Here is a 20,102-nt window from a genome sequence, read left to right on the forward strand (position 1 = left end):
ACAGGCTTCCCTCAAGAGCCAGCAGCTTGGCCAGACAAACCGATAGCCTAGTGAGCTGTTCCCTGCACACCTGCAGAAGAAAGGGCAATGGCAAGGCCAGGTATACTGTCGGGGGACTTGAGGGCACCAGGCCCTTCTAGGGACTGCAGAAGCACCTGAAGCCAGGAGGCTATGTCTGTCCATATTCACTGTGCTGCAGACAGGAGATCAGGGTCTCCACCCACCATGTGTGAACACAGAGCAAATGCATCCCGAAGTCCAGGGTGTAGAACTGTGGGAGCTGCTGACACAAGCTCTCAGTGCAGACCTATGGGTGGGCAGCAGGGATAGAGAGAGCCCTCTAGACCCAAGATATACCCTAAAATACACAAAGGACATGTGGATGGCAGGAACTGTCACCAGCAACGTCTAGTCTCACTAGCATCTTCAGGACCTCAATCCCACTCCTTCTCTGACACTACAGGCAACCTCCAGCTCATCCACAAAATGGTAAATACCAACTTCCCTGATTCTGTGTTGACTGAGGGCTAGCACACTGCTCACAGCCAACAGTAACAATAACCCATTCCAGGGCATGGCCAACACTTGAACATCTGCACAAAAATCGGCTCCTCTTATCAGCACGCAGTAGTAACACACCAGAGGCAGCAAAGGCTACTCTGGGCCCAGAAACCCACACCAACAACCTGCAGACAGCAGACTGCACTGAGCTTGAGCCTGAAACCCACCAGCTATCTAAATTCACAATGAAGGTAGGACAGTTCTTCTTTAAGATCCCTTGTTCATGGCTAGACCTATTCTAAAGCCCCACAATCCCAGGCTAGGGTTTGCCAGTGTCCCATAAACAGAATCCATATATGATCACTGTAGCAGATACAAAGCAGCAAATGGCATGATTACTGGCATCATTCCCAAGAGGAAAACACTGACCCTGTTACACTGAGGTCAGCAATGAGTCAAGCCTACCCATTCTCAGCAATTCTGGGGAGCCTAGCAACATATGACAAAAATGCAGCACAGCTTTGGAAATAATTGAGAACAAAGGTGGGAAGCAAGGACTAATAATGTCTGCCATAGCCTGTGTGACTGCTAAAATAAGAAACTGTACAAGTTCATAGTTTTAGACCATCATAATAAGCTCCTATAACTTGGTCTACAGATTCAATGTAACCCCAACCAGAGTCTTGGCAGGTTTCCCTTTGGAAAGTTAACAAAATAACTCCAAAATTGAAACTCTAAGGACTCAAATCAATGAAAAGTCAAGCCCAGAAGACTTAGTGCCATTCAAGTAACCATATTCCCCACAACAATCTCTACAGATTAAGATAATCCTCTCAAACCCCAGCTTATTTCCTCACAGAAATTGGACACAGACTGTAAAATTCTACTGAAATTCAAGGGATATGGTAGGACAGGCCTTGTAAACCCAGAACTGAGTAAGGCAAAGGGCATCATGAGCTGTAGGCCAGCCTAGGCTACAGAGCAAGACTCTGTCTCAAAACAGAGGTAAAAGGGGCTGGAGAGATGGCTCAGAGGTTAAAGAGCACTGACTGTTTTTCCAAAGGTTCTGAGTTCAATTCCCAGCTACCACATCATGGCTCACAACCATGAGATCTGGTGCCCTCTTCTGGTATGCATGTGTACACGCAGGCAGAGCACTATAATCTTAAAAAAAATAATATAATAATCTTAAATAATATAATAATAATAATCATCATCATCTTAAAAAAAGGAACCCTTTTGAAAGGGGGAAGAAAGTAAGCAACATAGATGAATTCAAGAAACTCAAAATAATCAACACAGCACTCCTAAGAAAGCATTCTAAGTATACACTCCTCCCATTTTCAAACTTACCACAGAGCTAGTAACCAAATAGCATAACACATACAGACAAGCACAACAGAACGAAGGGTCTGGAAATGATTCTCAACAAGGGAGCGTGTCAACTGGGAAAATACCATCTTTTCCACACAAATGCTGGGTATGTACACAAAATGGAAGCAGACCCAGTCTCTCACCACCCATTACAACCCACAAGGACCAAACCCAAAATACAACAGGCAACTCAGACAGTCAACCCTAGACAATAGATGATAGAAGCACCAGTTGTGTGTGTGTGTGTGTGTGTGTGTGTGTGTGGAGGGGTGCATGCACACCCATGATCACACCCAAGGAGGCACTGGGAGGGCCCTCTACTGACCTGTACCTTATCTTTTTGAGGTAAGAGTCTCTCAGTGAACTGGAGCTTCCCATTTTGGTTGGAGTAGATGACCACTGAGGCCCTAGAATCTAACCATCTCTGTCTCTCCAGTGCCAGGGTTATAGGCTCACATCGCCATCCTCAACTGGGGACCCTAACTCAGCAGCCACTATTTTGTATCACCAAATAATGAGAAAAATAAAGGTGTGAAATGACAGCTCATGGAATAGAAAATTTTCTATAACATATGGCAAGATGGCTCAGTGGATAAAGGCACTTTATCCCCAGACTCACACAGAAGGAGAAAACCATCTCCTACAAGATGTCCATAAAAATGCCATGGTAAACACACACACACATAAATATTTATAAATATATACATATATACACATAATCACACTTTTTAAAAATTATTTATTTTTATTGTATGTGCATTGGTATTTTGCCTGCATGTATGTCTGTGTGAGGGTGTCAGATCTCAGAGTTACAGACAGCTGTGAACTGCCATGTGGGTGCTAGGATTTGAACCTGAGTCTTCTGGAAGAACAGTCAGTGCCCCTAACCACTGAGCCATCTCTCCAGCTCCTACACACACACTTTTAAAGACTTATAGCTAAAACCAAGTGTGTTGGTGCACACCCTTAATCCCAGAACTTGAGAGGCAGAGACAGGTAGATCTCTGTTGAGTACTGGGCCAGCCTGATCTACATAGAGAGTTCCAGGACAGCCAAGGCTACATAGAGAGACTATCTCAAAAAAATAAAATAAAATAAAATGGGAGTTGGAGAGATGGCTCAGAGGTTAAGAGTACCAACTGCTCTTCCAAAGGGTCCTGAGTTCAATTCCCAGCACCCACATGGTGGCTCACAACCATCTATAATGAGATCCAATGCAGGTGTACATGCAGATAGAACACTCATATACATAAAATAAATAAATCTTAAAAAATTAAAAACAAGTAAATGAATAAAAAATAAAACAAAAAACCTTATAGCTAAAATATATAAAAAACTTTTCAAGTCAATAAAGGCAAAAACCTAATTAAAAACAAGCAAAGGATCACAACAGATATTTTTCTACTCTGACACTTTTATGCAACAATAAAATGTCACTTCTAACAGGTCAAACTGTTAAAAACTTGCTGGTTCTATGCTTATCTCCAGAGGACCAGGAACAAACAGCTTTAGGCTGATACCATCTGAGGTCCCTTCACTGAGGGGGACCTAACAAGGTCTGCAGAATGCCTAGAAGAGAGGACACACTCAAGAACCATTCTTCCCTGGTGTTACTGGCCCTGGGCTGTAAGGGTGGCAAAAAGAGGCAGGCCATAGGGTAAGACATGGGGCAGGACAGAGTGCACACGCATTGCAGAGCAGAAGCAGTCACTGAGGACTGGTCAGCTGTTACCCTCACCCCAAGAATCCTGCCCCATCTCCCTCTCCTGTCCCACCCCATAGCCAGCAGCATTAAAGTGGGCAATACCATTCTGTAGGGTCTGTGCTCTTGATTCCTTTCCCAAGTTCACATGAAAGCCACCGCCTAGGGTTGGGGTTTTGCCAGCACCTGGAAATAAAAAGAGAGAAGTTAGCCAGAGCCTGGTAGAGAAGCCCCACAGCCCCTTCCACTGACTGTGAACAAAGCAGAACCCAGCTTCCGACAGGGAAAAGCAGCAGCTAAGTAACTTTGCTCTGCCTAGCCATCAGATGTGGCCTTGACCAAAGGCATCCCAAACCTTTAAAAAAGACGACAGTAGGGCTGATGAAATGACTAAGTAGCTAAGAGCGCTTGTCTCCAAGCCTGCTGACTGGGACCCAGGCAGCATAAGGGGAGAACTGATTCTACAAGTTGTGTTCACACATACACCCTGACACCTTCCCCAAATAAACGTAATCTTAAAAGGAACGAGAAAAAATACGCTATTGCTCTAATTGAAGTGGATATGCATTTTTGTTTGTTTCTCAAAACAGGGTTTCTCTGTGTAACCCTGGCTGCCCTGGACTCGCTTTGTAGAACAGGCTGGCTTCACACTCACGTGGATCTGCTTGCCTCTGCCTCCCGAGTGCTGGGATTACAGGCACGTGCCACTGCTGACCAGCACCAAGACATGTGCTTTAAATACAAGTCAATCATGGGATCTAGAGCAATGGGCCAGCAGCACTGCTCTTAAAGAGGACCCAACATTCGCAGTCAGATGCTTCTCAACTGCCTGTGGCTCCAGTTCCAGGGAACTGACCCGTGGCCAATGTGGGTACCTGCACTAATGTGCGCGCACAGTTTAGAATAACAAAAATAAGATCTTAAAAAAAATTTACATTACACTTAAAAAGAATGGTGGCATTAGCCAGACTGGGCATGGTGGCACAGGTCTGTTATCAGGAGGCTAAGGCACATGGATCAAGAGCTGCAGGCCAACGTGAGACACACAGCAAGACCTTGCCTCACCCCCCCCTGTTGTCTCCAACCCCCCCCAAAGCATTCCATTTGAATTGAATGCTTACTGCAGTCTTTGCATTCCTCCACTCCAGATGCACAGAGCACACGCAGACACCAATCACTGCCACCTCCACAGGCACACCCCACCTCCATGTTGGGACCCCCACACTCTGGCTTGGGCAGTTCTACCTGCACCGGCCCTAGGATCTGCCTTCTGACTCTTGCTCCTGCTACCCCTCCATGTGTGTGCAGCAAGAGGAAACACGGTATGAAAAGTGCTTACTCAGTAAATGTCACACCGGGTGCTAGCTGACTCAGGCTCCCCTCAAGTGTGAAAGAAGAAAGGCCAAATATGACCTCTAGAAACCACAACCCATACATTCACCTTAGACCTTCAAACTTCAGATGCACTGCACTCTACAAACACCGAGCATTTTGCCTCTCTTTCTGTCCTTCCAGACAAGATCACACTACACAGCACAGGCTGACCTAGAACTCTGCCTCCCAACGCTAGGATTACAGACAAGCACCACTTCACCCAGCAGACATTTGCTATTTTCTACAAGTTTCTGTAACAAAATATATAGGCTGGAAGTAGAGCACAGATGGACTTGGAAGACTCTGGCCTCCAATGGACAAGGGGGAAGGGACACACAATCACAGGCCACTTGGGGAAGAGCCTCTGATTTAGCAAAGGGCACAGAGGGGTGAGCCCAAGACATCGTGGGTATAAACAGACTGGACAAGCTTCAGAACAGACAATGCCACCCTCACAGCTGGGCCAGACCTAGAAGGAGGGCCAAGAGACTTCAGTGCCCAGGAGGGACGCCCCATAGCACCGTCCTTCATTTTTCTCACAGTCTCAGAATACAAAGTTTTTACAACTCTATTGGTTTGGCATTGAAGGCTAGTGACTCTGAGACCAGCCTGGGATACAAAGCAAGACCCCGCCTCAAAAAAAAAAAAAGAAAGAAAAGAAAGGAAAAAAGAAAAGAAAAGAAAAGAAAGAAAGAAAGAAAGAAAGAAAGAAAAAAGAAAGAAAGAAAGAAAACGTTCTATGGTAGGTGAGATGGCTCAGTAGTAAAGGAGCATCCTATCAAGCCTGACCACCTGAGTTTGATCCCCAAGAACCTAACATGGTGGAAAGAGAGAATGAGAGAACCAACTTCTATTCTCCACTGAATTCTGTACGTACACTGAGTGGCATGTATGTACACATATAAATAAATGTAATAAACATTTTAAGTTCTGATTAGTGGGCTGGGGAGGCCCTGAGTTCCACCAGTAACACCATAAGCAATCTGATTAACAGACCCTCAGGGACTATTTCCAGCCTACCAACAAGGTTTGCTGTTCCCAGTATAGGGGAGAATGAACCTGAGGAGGCAAGCACTCTGAGGGTAGTTCCAAGTCTCGGGAAGGATACAGATGCACAGAGGTCACCGTCCACTGACAAAGGGAGGCCTCTAAGGACCATGACACTGGCTGGGGAGTGTGTACTATGGGGAAACCTTGCTTTGCCCCTGCCATCCTTGCTCATAAACCCCAGACTCTCACGGTGTGGCTCAAATTCCAGCTTCTCCAGCTACCCACTGTCTTGCTTTTGGCATCTAAGCCTGCAGTCCTGATGCCCACTACTTCCCTTTGCACAAGCTACTTGAAAAGGCCTTTAAAACCTGATTACAAGTATAGGGTGATAAGTTTTCATAGCAAGAAACCTCTGCTCCAAGACTCTCATCGCTCACTTTGGTGTATTAGGCACACATTCTAGAATAGACTGTTAAGTGTCCAGCTTAGGTTGCTGTAAGCAAGGACACCTAGGAAAGAGACAGCTGTTTTAGAACTTCAAGAAAGCCTCCAATGAGCAAACAGAGCTTTAGAAGCTGGAGGAAGGGCAAGATGAGCAGAGAGCACCAGGGACCAATGAGGGCAGGAAATGAGACAAGTCATCTGTTTCAGGCCCATGTGGTCATGCTGATTAGGGAGCAGGGGAGTAGGCAGGTGGCCACATGAAAGATGGCTGTTCAAAGCAGGTGACACCTCCCTCCTGTATAACCTGTACCTTCTACCAAAGCTAAGGGTAATGGCCCCACAATGCATTCCCTAGGGCACCCACGGCTGGTTGCTGGAGTGTCTCTCCCTGGGGAGATATTCTGATGCCACCTAAGAGCCCATCTGAGCTTCTGCTCAATGCCTCTGAGCATGCTCTCCTAGGATGCATGGTGAGACATCACTCCATCCTGCCTCCACACTATTGTCCCTGGTGTTATGAGACTAAACATAACCCATTATCACCAAACCATGGATGCACCTAGGAAAATGCTTCCCATGGAGAAGAAAGGTCCCACATGACCTGTTATTACTGTTGTTCTCTCTCCCACAGTCATCAACATCTTAGCAACTACCTAGGAGGCAGTAGACAATGTGTGGTAGAACCACTGTCACAGCAGTCCTGAAGGCATCCTTGGGAAGTCACCTACAGAGAGGAAGAACTTATGCGACATGTGAAACACACCACAGGGACAGAAAGACAGAAGGGAAAAGTCAACCCCAAGTCAAAATTTTGAAAAACAAACAAACAAACAAAAAAAAAAAAACAATAGAACTGGTAAACCAAGAAGAAAAGCAAAAGGGAAACACAAAACACCAACATCCCAAAGGAAAAGGGTGTCGCTGCAGCCCCTTGCAGACAGAGAACAATGAAACCCTAAATCCAGTGGCTACATTGTAGAATTCTACCTAATATTTAAGAAAGGATACAAGGAGTGGTAGGACACACCTTTAATCTTGGCTATGCAGAAGGCTGAAGCAGGAGCATCATGAGTTCAAAGTCAGCTTAAGTTACACAGTGAAACTAAGAAAGAGAAAATGAACAGAGTGCATTGTTTGTATACAGTTCCTTCCAGAAAGTAACTGGGACACTGCTCAGTTGTCTCTGGAATGTATTACCTTGCCATCTAAGGATGTTCAACTACAGACAAATATCCCAAGTAAACAGAGATGGAAATCCACAAGAACGTCCAAAGGATAATACTCTGAAAGGGCTTACTTCTGGAACTCACAGCAGATTCGAGAATCTGCCACAGGGGTTGGGGAGATGGTCCAGTAGATTAAATGCTTGCTCTACAGGCATGACCAAAGTTCAGAGTCCCAGAACCCAGCCACCTATAACCCCACCAATTGGGAGGCTGAGAGTGGGAATCCCTTGGGCAAACTGGCTAGCTAGAGTAGCCAGAATCAGTGAGCTCCAAGGTCAGCAAGAGACTCTTTCTCAATAAATAAAGTGTAGAATGAATAAGGAAGATAATTCCCACAGCCAACTTTGGGTCTACTCACTCACGTGCCTGCACATACATGTATGCCTGCACATGCATGTGAACCCACACACATACAAACACTACAACACACACAGACACAATCAGCCACACAGGGCACGGTGATGCATGCTTATAATCCCAGCATTTAGTAGGCTGAGGCTGGAGGACTTCAAATTCAATGTCTCCCTGGGCTACTGTTTAAACTCAAATCCAGCCTGGACAACTTTGGCAAAACCCTGACTCAAAATGAAATGTAAAAATAGGGCTAGGAGTAAAGAACTCATACTTGCTTATCATGAGCAAGTCTGGGGCTCCAGCCTGAGAACCACACACAACACATATGACTATGCTAATACATAGGTACTCTACCCCTGAGGGGGAAGTGATTACAAATCTACAAGTCTAAAAAGGAAGACAAAAGCTGTACAGCTCACAATATCTGATCTCAAGACATTAAAATGTAAACACAATGTAAGGATGGATGCAAGACAGAACCCAGAAGCAGACCCAGGTGTCATACCACAATCTCTTGCTGAAGGAACAATGGCAACTCCATGCAAAAAAAAAAAAAAAAAAAGAAGAAAGAGATAGAGAGAGAGAGAGAGAGAAAGAAAGAAAGAAAGAAAGAAGAATCCTTTCAGCAAACTGTATGGAAAACAGGACCTCCACAAGCAAGAAAGGAACCTCAACCTGTACATCACGCTTCCTCGAGGCTTAAATCACAATGTGTGTATATGCTTCCACTGACATTTCGGATTTGGGAGCTGCTCAGTATGCCAGAGGCCCTAGATTAGATAACCAGCATTGAGAAAATAAAAACAAAGCTACATAAAAATATAAAAAATAACTTTTAGAAGACAAATGTGGTGACCCAAACAAAGCCATTTCAGATTCATAACAAAAGAAAATTCAAGAAAGAAAAAAACGACAAACTTAAATGTTTCAAAATGTAAAACCTTTGGTCAAATGAACAACTTCTGCTTTCTGAACCATATATACAAAGAAGGACTTGGAAGTACAACGCACCAAAGCCTCTCGACACTCTACGGTTAGAAAACAAATCCTAATTACAAAATAATAAGGACTCAGGCGACTGGGCAGAGAATTGAGGCTGGGCATATCTATTTCATAGCCCTTAGGGCAATGCATACCGTCAGTGACCAACCAGGAAAAAAGAAACATGCATCAGAAGCGAGCCTAAAAACCATGCCTGCCAGATTCCGGGACCCAGCTCAACTGCCTCCACTGGACCAGACCGCGACTTTTGCACCGGGCAGATCGCGGAGCTCACGTCGGCGTACGGGACACGGCGGGGAGCTGGCGGCAAGTTCCTGGCCTGGACCTGCCTCAGTTTCTCTGCCCGCCTGCCCACGGCCTGTCGCAGGATGATCTGCTTCAGTTTCCCTGCCTGCCTCGACTCCCCACTCATCTCGCACACTCAGCCCTGCCTGCCCCCGTTTTCCCGAGCTGCAGGACCCACCGTCCAGTGACACGAACTGGCCGACCGCCGACGAGCCTCCGCCGCTGTTCTCCACGAACTGCACCTCGGACACGATGATGTTGTCCTCGAGCACCGAGCCGCAGGCCGTGCACACCGCGTCGCCGCGCGCCGCGTCTAACTCGATGTCCGTGCCGCCGCAGCTGCGGCAGACGCGGCCCGTCATGTCGGAGCCGCGGGGCCCGGCCGGCCCCCGCCACTCCGCTGCCCGCTCTCAGCCCGCGGCCCTCAGTCCGCAAGGCCCGTCGCGCCGCCTCCGTCTGTGCCGCACTCTCGCGAGGCCGCCAGCGCCACGCCCGCCGATTCGTCGCGGCAGATTCGCCTCGCGCGTCCGGGCCTTGCCGCGTCCAACGGCCGCAGCCGCGGGACCAAGAAAGGAACTCAAGAAGCGTCGGTACGCCGGGACCGAACCGCCGCGGTCCGGCCAGCCTGAAGCGAAGCTCCAAACGCGGAGCCCGTAGGCCTCGCGGGCCACAAACCCGCAGCGGGCCGGTCCTGCAGGCGTGCGAGGAGGGCGGGGCCGAGGGGGGTGAGCGCCGTCCGGGACGCTACAAGGGCCGTGGGAGGAGCCTGGGGCAGGGGCGGGGCTTAGCTACCAGGCTCGGACTTGGCCGGTGGGCGGAGCCTAGGAAGAGTACCAAGAAGTGTGGGACGGGCTTGGAGGCGTGGCCAAGACAAGAGCTGTGGGCGGAGCCTAGGAAGAGTACCAAGAAGTGTGGGACGGGCTTGGAGGCGTGGCCAAGACAAGAGCTGTGGGCGGAGCCTAAGGAGCGGACAGTCAGTGAGAGGAATCTGGAAACAAAGTAGTGGGAAGGCCTTGTGGCCAGGCCCAGGGTTATGGTGGGGCCTGCATTGATTAGCACAATGGGCTGTGGGAGAGGCCTGGAGGGCGGGCCTAGTGGGAGGGGCCTGCCGAGTAAGCACGCCTAGGCAGCAGCCCGAACTGCTGAAGGGGTCAAGTTGTTGAGAGCCACCAGGAAATCTTTGCTCCGACCTAGCTGCACCCTCCCCTCCTCCTAGGGTGAATGCTTGGCCCCCTCAGCTCTAAGTTCTCCCCAAGACTCTCTGTTTCCTGGCAGTGACTGGTCTGGGTAGGGTGATGAGCTCTGGCGGAGTGGAGCCCAGGCGCAGCCCTTTGGATCTACAGGGGCGGTTCACAATCTAGGCTATACCAGGCAGCCCTTGGGAAATGTAGCACATCTTGTGCACGACAACAGGTAGGAAACTCCAAAACTGCACGATGTCACAGGACTTCAAGCGTCCTTTCCTGGGGAAGAGGAAGCTCGATAAATATGCAGACTTCTCATGAGCTTGCAAAGCCGGTGAAATCCCAGTTGAATATTAACAGGAGTTTTTAAAAGAACTTGGAAGACACCGTGCAGTGGGGAGGCAGAGGCGGGCGGATCTCTGTGCGTTTGAGACCAGCCTGGGCTACAGAGCGAGTGTAGGACAGCCAGGGCTCTGTAACACAGAGAAACACTGTCTCAAGAACTTGGAAGAGCTCTCAAAACATAGTAAAGAAAGGGTTGGTGAGATGGCTCAGCAAGTAAAGACTCTTGCCAAGCAAATCTGAGTGCCTTGAGTTCAATCCCAGGAACTGAGGTAAAGGTGGAGGGAGAGAATTGAGTCTGTGGAATTGTCCTTTGATCTCCACATGTGAGTCCTCTCCAACATCATACACACAATAATACATTTTAAAGTCAAAATGGCAAGTGAGGGATTTGAAGGATCTGGAGTACTGCATAGTTCCCGTGTTCTGAAGCCACTTGCAAGAGATCTCAACCAGCTGAGGGATTCCCAGTCAGCTTGTCCTCGAATGCTTTTGAGGGTCCAAGACAGCCAAGGCTGTGTAGAGGGGCCATGTCTCAGAAAAATAAAAAAATTAAAAAGTCCTTTTATATTGTAGTTTATAAGGCTCATCCTATCGAGGTCTTGAGGGCAAGAAACGTCTTGCTATTATCTTTACCTAGCACAGACTTTCCCCTGAATGTCATCTTGTAAAGAGAAAACACAGCTCAGAGCTGGGGTGTATTATATTTCAGCAGGAAGTACACCCAAATGCTTCATTACTGAGAAGTGTCAAACACGCAACAAAGGTGAAAGGTGTTAAGTCCCTTTGCCCTGCATGGAATCTGCAGTGAAGACCTTACCCCACTGCTTTACCCTCCCCACACCTTCCTCCTATGCACTCATTAGCCTTGCATCCTCTTCTTCCCAGGTATGTATGGTAGAGTCGGGCTCTCCCCACAAACCAGTCCAGCACCTATTTCCCTCAGTTCAATTCTTTTTGCTTCAGTAAAATTTGTACAGTGTATATTTGTTCGCTAGGGCTACCACAACAAAGTGTCACAGACTTGTTGGCTTAAATTTTTCTACTCTTGGGACTGGAGAGATGTCTCAGCAGCACTGGCTGCTCCTCCAGCAGTTCTAAGTTCAATTCGCAGCAACCACATTGCAGTTCACAGCAACCTAAAATAAGATCTGATGCCCTCTTTTTTTATGCAGGCATACATGCAAACAGAATACTGTATACATGATAATTTTTTTAAAAATGTGTTCTTATGATATAGAGACTGAGAGTCAAGGTGTGTGCAAGGTTGTGGCTCTTAAGGCCTCTTGTCTTCTGCCTCAAAGGGTTCACTCTGTATGTATGTATCTGTGTCCTCATCTCCAGTCCTTGTAAGGACACAGACATAGTGGATTAGAGCCTTTCCTAATGATTTCACGCTACCATACTACCTCTTTAAAGGCTACCTCCTCCAACATGAATGGGGTTGGGCTAATTCATAGTGGAATACTCAGATGTTCCAAGATTGCCCAGTGAGCACTGACAAATCAGCACAAGGTGATGGGCTTGGTGCTTCATGGGGAACCTATTTTTCAAGCATCCAGCTTATTGCAGGACTTAAATTGGACATAACACTAGTTTCCTGTGGATGAAGCGAACATTCCCCCTGAGTGAGTACACCAGGGCCCTTCCCTGAGGCTTTCAGTGAGGGGTGCTGCCTCCCAGGCACCTCAGCACATGCCCTGCTGCTGCGTTAACCTGTCAGAGCGAGCTGGGAAAGATCACACATGGTGTGGTCCAGGGCTAGTGGCAACAGCATAATTAACATGAGTTTTCCTACAACCCAAATCCACGGACAAATCTGCCTGCTGTTTTCTTTGCTCCATCTTTTTCACTTGATGGTTCTGTTTCCAAACGTGAGCTGATTTTGTTTTTTACTGCTCTTTCTTCCTCCTCCCCAGTTTACCGTATCCCTGCCAAATCTCCAAGGCGAATGGGGCTGACATTTCCTGCAGTCTCTTCACCTGTGGCTGGCCAGCTCTTCCACAGCTCCCTGATGCTGGATGCTCTTTTATTCCAGAGTCTCACATTTCTGCTTGCTCCGGATTACAGCCTGGCATTGGAGGTCCATTCCATCTGGCCTGTGGCAATCCCCAATGCCTGTTAGATCTCAGTGCTCAGTGTGACGGTATCAAGAAGAAATGCTGGCCGAGAACTATAATCCCAGCAACTGAGCAGTTAAGGCTGAAGGATCATGGGCTGAAGACCAGCCTCAGCTACATACAGAGTTATGACCCAGGGTATGTATGACCCTGTCTGAAAAGCAAACAGCAAGTTGTTTTCAGATTGGCAGGGTCATTTTTGCTAACTATAACTAGCTAACTTTAGAAATACAAAAAAGAAGCTACCCTTCCACTTACTCTGGTGAAACAAGACTGAACATCCATGTGTTGTCATTGGTGTTGTGTCTTCTGTGAATGTCTCTGGCTGTTCTCTGTATGGCATCAGGACCTTGGTATTTTCCCAATGTACTTAATCATAGCATTAATATTTCTGTTGTGAGAAACACAGAGGAACATTAAAATTTAAACTCAAAGGTCCCTTTTCTTTTTCTTATTTTTAGACCAGGCTAGCCTTGAACTCACAGAGAGGCCTCTGTCTCTGCCTCCTGAGTGTTGGAATTAAAGATGTGTGCTGTCATATCTGACCTTCTTTCTGATTCTTTGTATGTGTGTTTTTTATTAATTTATATTTTATGTACATTGGTATTTTGCCTGCATGTATGCTTGTGTGAGGGTGTCAGAATTTGGAGTTACAATTGTGAGCTGCCATGTGGGTGCTGGGAATTAAGCCCAGGTCTTCTGGAAAAGCAGCCAGTGCTCTTAACTGCTGAGCCATCTCTCCAGCTCCCTCTAATTTTTTCCCCCTGAAACAGGGTTGCTCTGTATAGCTTTGGCTATCCTGGGTTCAATTTAGACCAGGCTGGCCTGGAACTCAGAGAGATCTGCCTGCCTCTGCCTCCTGGAGTGCTGGGATTACAGGTGTGTGCCACTGTGCCCAGCTTCCCCCTCTAGTTCTTTTTTTGTTTGTTTGTTTGTTTGTTTTTGTTGTTTTTCATGGCAGGATTTCTCTGTGTAGCCTTAGCTGTCTTGGAATTGCTTTGTAGACCAGGCTGACTTCAAGCTCACTGAGAGCCACCTGCCTCTGCCTCCCAAGTGTTAGGATTACAGGTGTGCACCACTGTGCCCTGTTCTCCTCTAATTCTTTAGCCTAACTTAACTGTGGTCAGTGGGGTAACAAGCATGTTGTCTCACACCTCTAGTCCCAGCACTTGGGAGGCAGCGGCTGGCAGATCTCTCTAAGTTCAAGGCCATCCTGGTCTACACACAGCGACTTCCAGAACAGCCAGGAGTAAATAGAAAAACTCTGTCTCAAAAAAAAAAGTATATGAAATAAGATAACAGGATGATTGGCTGGTGGCAATGGCCGTGTGTCCATTGCCCCAAGTCCTGCTGCTCATCAGCTTTAATTCCTGGCCTTTCACACCATCACACGTCATGAGTGCTCCTTCAGGACAACACTGGGAACTCCCCTTTGCTGAGCACCTCACGCCCAGGGTGGGTAGATATGTCACGACTGGGTCGTCATTTCCGTTATCAAACATTCCCTCCCGTAAACTCACCCTTTGAAATAACACCTGCAATGCCACAGAACACGTGCCCATGCAAACGCCAAAGACTGTTGCCAACCAGAAGAGGGCAGCTCTGCCATTCTCAGGTACAGAGTGAGGGAGCCCACAATCCTGAACAGAGTAGCCCAGGAGGGGGCGCCCGCTCCTGAGTTAATTGAGATCAAAGGGGCTAGCAGGCTCGCCTCTGGTCTGCATTCCCCTCTATCAAGCAGCCCATTGAAATGTGCATCTCAATTTGCAAAGAAAACAAAAGCCTGTTTTAGTCTTTGTGAATACTTTGACACATATTTTCCATTGGCCTCAGGACTTGTATCATTTCCCAGGGTTGTAAGGATATTACCTACTAAATAAATGTATGTTTCTATAAAGATGGTCCTTAGCTGGTAAAGGGGAAGTGCTGGGGCTGCCTTTTGCTTTTTTTTTCAGGACTTAGGACGCTCCAGCCAAAAGGGTACTTGGTGCTCCACCCTCTAGTCTAGCTTGACTTATCTGACACAAAACATTTTTATTTTTCTGTCTCACAATGTAGCGTTGGCTGGCTGGCTTTGAAAGTTCTATTCCAACCATGGCCCCCAAATCATAGATTGCCTCTGCCTCTGGAATGCTGGAATTAAAGGTGTGCATCACCACAAACCCACAGCTGGCTTGACACAGAACAGTCTTGTTTCCCTTTTCAATATATTTCACTGTAGTTGGTTTTTTGTTGTTGTTGTTGTTGTGCTTTGTCTTGTTTTGTGTTTTGTTTTTTTTTTTTAAGCATGAAGACAGGTAGCAGAAAGGAAAACAAAGGAGCCAACTGAATTCCCAGCACACAGAGGTAGTCTCTTACCCCTTACCTTAGTACAGCTTATGTTTTTTTGACTTGGTTTGGTTTTTGTTTGTTTGTTTATTTGTTTTGAGACAGGGTTTCTCTGTGTAGTCTTGGCTGTCCTGGATCACTTTGTAGACCAGTCTGGCCTTAAACTCACAGAGATCTGCCTTCTTCTACCTCCTGAGTGCTAGGATTACAGGCATGTGCCCGGCTATGATGCCTTCCTTCCTTCCTTCCTTCCTTCCTTCCTTCCTTCCTTCCTTCCTTCCTTCCTTCCTTCCTTCCTTCCTTCCTTTTTATAACTGAGGCAGGATTCTTTTTTGTTTTTTTTTTTATATCTTTTTTTTAAATAAAATTTTATTTATTTTATATGTGGGCGCTCTATCTGCATATGCTCTTGCATGCCAGAAGGGGGCAGTAGAGGGTATAGATGGTTGTGAGCCACCATGTGGTTGCTGGTAATTGAACTCAGGACCTCTGGAGCAGCAGATAGTGCTCTCAACCTCTGAGCCATCTCTCCAGCGCTATGATGCTTTCTTATGGCAACTTGAATTCCTGTGCATCAATATATTTGAAAAAAAAGTATTATGGCACACATAATCATGTACTGATAGATATTTTGTACTTTTTGAGTCTCACTATGCAGCAACCATGGGCTGCTCAATCAGCAGGTTCTTTTGATGTCTGTTCCGAGACTCTGAGGTTTTATTACACACTGGAAGATGCCTCCTTTTCTTCCCAGTGTACCGGGAGAGATGGCAATGGCAGTATTGCTGCTGGCCCCTGGTGCGCCCCTGCGGCTGTGCTCCTCACCTCATCTTAGTCACGAGGAGGGCAGTGGGCCTGTTATGGTTGCTTTGTCAACTTGCCGCAAACTAGGGAGCCTCACCTGAAAAACTGTCCTGACTGCTTTGACTGAGGTGGGAAGATCTGCTGGGTTGTGGGCAGCATCTTCAGGTAGCAGCCCAGATACAAAGGATACCTCAGAAGGATGATATCCGATATCCGGCTTTTCCCCCATGGCCTTCCCTAATCTGCGCTGTTGTGGCTGCTCCAGGTTCTCTCTGATATCAGGACAAGCTTTCATGGAGGAACTGGGGCTGATGAGATACCCACCTTGAGGACTGAGTGACTGCAGGTTGTCTGGCTGTTCCCCGGTGTGAGACAGCCATTGTGGAATAACTCTTCCTGCTGAAGCACCCAGTCTCATGGAACAAGTAAGTACCTGGTTCTCAGCTCTCAGCTATGAGCCTGCTGTTGTTACTATTTTAAAACTGACTTAGATTCACCTGCGTGCATTTGTGCATGTGTGCGTGTGTGTTTGATCCTATTGGTTCTGCTTCTCTGGAGAACACTGAATAATGCAAGGTTTAAGAGTCGAGGCAGGCCAGGCATGGTGGTTCATGCTGCACTCCGGAGGTAGAAGCTGGTGGATATCTGTAAGTTTGAGGCCAGCCTGGTCTACAAAGCAAGCCCAGGAGATCCAGGGGAGAGAGAGAGAGAGAGAGAGAGAGAGAGAGAGAGAGAAACCGTCTTGAAAAACAAGACAAGGCAAAACAAAACAGAAGAGTTGGGGCAGTTTCAACAGGTGCAGCAGTACTGTCATTTTTCTAGGTGAACTTCAGCACAGTCCTCAGACTTTTCTGTTGCCCTTTGTAGATCCACAGGTGCGCTTGGGAGTGCTGACCACTTTCTCAGTTCCTCCATAGAGAACATGGTGTCACTCTCTACACATCTACAAAAGAGCCAGTATCCTTTGGTTCTCTGCAGATTCCAGTGAAAAGCTAGGGAAGCTCATTTCCTTTCCAGAGGGCCTGGTACTCATTCCAAGGTGGAAGCTCTGTTCCCATTCTATTGAAAACAGACCCTGGAGCCCACTCAGTGTCTCTCATGTGTGAATGCTGATGTCCGCTAAATTCATATTGGCTCCTAAGCCCCCAAATGGTGGTATTGGGAGATGGGGCCATTGGGAGTGCACATGGTTAGAATCAGTGAATGTACATATGAAAGGGCCCGGGAAAGCTTGTTTTGCTCATCAACATGAGAAAACACAGCAGAAAAGTATATTGTATGAACCAGGAAAGAGCCCTCTTTGATACTGGATACCACAGCCTCCAGCACTGCGGGCTGTACATTTTTGTTATCAGTCAGCCAGTTTATGGAATCTTCCCAAAAGTTTTTGGGAATACTTGCTGGACAATGGTGGCACACATCTTTAATCCTAGCACTTGAGAGGCAGAGGCAGGCTGATCTCTGAGTTCAAGGCCAGCCTCATCTGCAGAATGAGTCCCAGGGTAGACAGGGCTATACAGAGAAACCCTGTCTCAAAAAACCAAAACCAAACAACCAACCAAATGAATGAACAAACAAAACCAAAACACAAGAGAGATAGACAGAGAGACTTTATGTGTACAGGTGCTTTGCCTGTATGTATGTCTATACACATTTGTACCTGGAAACAAGAGTCCAGGACAGGCTGTCTGATTCCCTAAACTGGAGTTACAGATGGTTGTAAGATGCCTTGTGGGTTCTGGGAATTCATCCCAAGTCCTTTGCGAAAACAGCCAGTTCTCTTAACCACCGAGCAACCTCTTCAGCCCCTGTGGCACTTTTAATGGCAGCTTGACTTACGGCACACCATGCTAGGTGTTTGTCTCACTGCTTGTGGTTGGGACAGGGACTCTTTCCTATCTATCTTATGACTCTGAATGCTCTTAACTTTGAGTGGTTTCATCATTTTCCCAGGTGTTCTCCTTGCATTTCTTTGGCTTATTAAATTCTTGCCCACAATGGCAATATTGTCTTCTTCTCTGTTTTTAATTAATTATTTGTTTTTATTTTATGTGCACTGGTGTTTTGCCTACATGTATGTCTGTGTGAGGATGTCAGATCCTGGAGTTAGAGACAGCTGTGAGCCGCCATGTGGGTGCTGGGAATTGACCTGGGTCCTCTGAAAGTACAATCAGTGCTCTTAACCACTGAACTATCTCTCCAGCTCCCTCCTTCTCTGTTTTAAAGATTTCAATGGCATATGCTAATATAGCACAAGCATGATGCTAGTCCAGATGCCCATAGACAGAGGGCAGAGTAAATTAGTCATGGTTCATCCAGACTATGGGATACAGGAAAGCCCTTTCACTCTAGAAAACATTAAGGATTTGAGAGTTTGTGGCATGCCAACAAGGGCAAATATGGAGCAAGTATGTAGACCTCAATCCAGACTTGAAAAGAAAGGCAAAAGTATATGCAGTTGTAGACAAAGACAGTGGAAACCAGGCACGGCAGCCTGTGATCCCAGCAGTGTGTGGGAAGAGAAGTGGTGACAGAGAATTTCAAGTTATAGGCCAGACTGGGCTACAGAGTGAGGCCTTCGAGGGAACTGGGGAAGGAAAAGAAGGAGAAAAAATGGTGATGGGAGGGGGACTGAAGATGATACATGAATGGTAGGTTTGGTGTAGGGGATGAGTTTCCCATTTCCTCTTTATTCCTTTCCTTTAACTTTGGGCCTCCAATACCTAAGGAAGCCTGCCTTTGCCTCCTTCTGTCTTCATGTGTGGTATTCAGACACTCTTATCTATTGTTCACCAATAAACTACCCTCAAAAGAAAAACAATACAACATAGAGATCATATAACCTAAATGCAGAAATCCCCAAAGGGCCCGAAGACAAGGCCAGAACTACCATTGCTATGATGACCCAGGGTCTGTCAGAAAGCTCAGAGATAAATGCAGATTGTAAAGACACAAGCTAGTAAGCAGAACTTGTGGAATGCAGAACCAAGCTTTTCTTTTTCTTTTGTTTTTAGAGACAGCCCTGGCTGTCCTGGAACTCTCTTTGTAGACCAGGCTAGGCTCTAACTTACAGAGACTTATCTCTGCCTCCCAAGAACTGGGATTAAAGGTATGTACTACCATGCCTGGCTTTATATGCCACCTTTTTTGTTGTTGTTGTTTTCAACTTGGTGTTTCTCGGTGTAGACCTGGTTGTCCTGGAACTAACTCTCTAGACCACTCTGGCCTTGAACTTGGAGATCTGCTTGCCTCTGCCTCCTGAGTGCTGGGATTAAAAGTGTGTGCTGCAATGGCCCAGCTTCTCCTGGATTTTCATTCTGACCTGTCTCACCTGGGCCTTTCAGAATGCAACAGTGACCCGGCTGCGAATGCTTGTGTACTTGCCTTGCAGTTACTTTGGCCTAATGTTGTGGCTTACGAGCTGCGAGGGCAAAGGGAGGCCTGATCTAAATCCTTAGCCACACTGGACCTTCCAGAGCCTTGATAACACTGCCCTTTCCTGTGGCAATTCCATCTTGTCCCCAGGCCTCACCCAGAACTCATCAACGGCCTACCACCTTCCTGCTTTGTGCACAGTATCAAAGAACATACCATTTTCATATCAGGACTGTGTCCTAACTCCTGAAGAATGTCCGCCTCTCTAGGGCAAGCAGTCCACTCTTGCACCTCCAGGGTTTGATACCGGCTTGATCACTTACTAAATTAGCCAGTGAGTGCATTTCTGAACCTTCTAACCCCAAGGCCCCACAAGGTCTTAGAAACACCTTTAATGGCAGCTCCTGGTAGTAGTTCTTGGTGCACTCAGCATTAGTGATAGAGGCTCCATGCATACCAGCACCTAGCGGGGCGTCCACACAGAAGGCTCCGCAGACTATGCTGATGCATGAAGCTCAGGGCTTTGCCTGAGTGGGTCACACATAAAATAAATCAGGAAGTGGATAGGTACAGCCTGTGAACTCCTAACCTCTTGGTGGTTTCCCAAGGACAGTCCTCCAGCCACAAGCAGCTCATGTTCCAAATGCTATTCCAGAGAACAGGGACTAAAAAGCTGTATCAAGAGCAACATAGGGGC

The 20,102-nt window shown here is 47.0% G+C and overlaps 1 protein-coding gene across 2 annotated transcripts in view; it reads right to left on the reverse strand.

The window, feature by feature from the left end:
- Brf1 (BRF1 RNA polymerase III transcription initiation factor subunit) overlaps window positions 1-9,974 on the reverse strand; it is a 54,521-nt gene extending 44,547 nt beyond the window's left edge. For both annotated transcript variants that reach the window (XM_021655251.2, XM_021655250.2), the window contains exons 1-2: window positions 9,431-9,974; window positions 3,683-3,763 (exon numbers count right to left, since the gene is read on the reverse strand). In XM_021655251.2, the coding sequence (XP_021510926.1) occupies window positions 3,683-3,763; window positions 9,431-9,614 (265 nt within the window). In that variant the 5' untranslated portion in view covers window positions 9,615-9,974. The remainder of the gene's footprint in view (window positions 1-3,682; window positions 3,764-9,430) is intronic.
- Between the last annotated feature and the right edge of the window lie 10,128 nt (window positions 9,975-20,102).

Source organism: Meriones unguiculatus, chromosome 7 (genome assembly GCF_030254825.1).
Source record: "Meriones unguiculatus strain TT.TT164.6M chromosome 7, Bangor_MerUng_6.1, whole genome shotgun sequence".
Lineage (NCBI taxonomy): Eukaryota > Metazoa > Chordata > Mammalia > Rodentia > Muridae > Meriones > Meriones unguiculatus.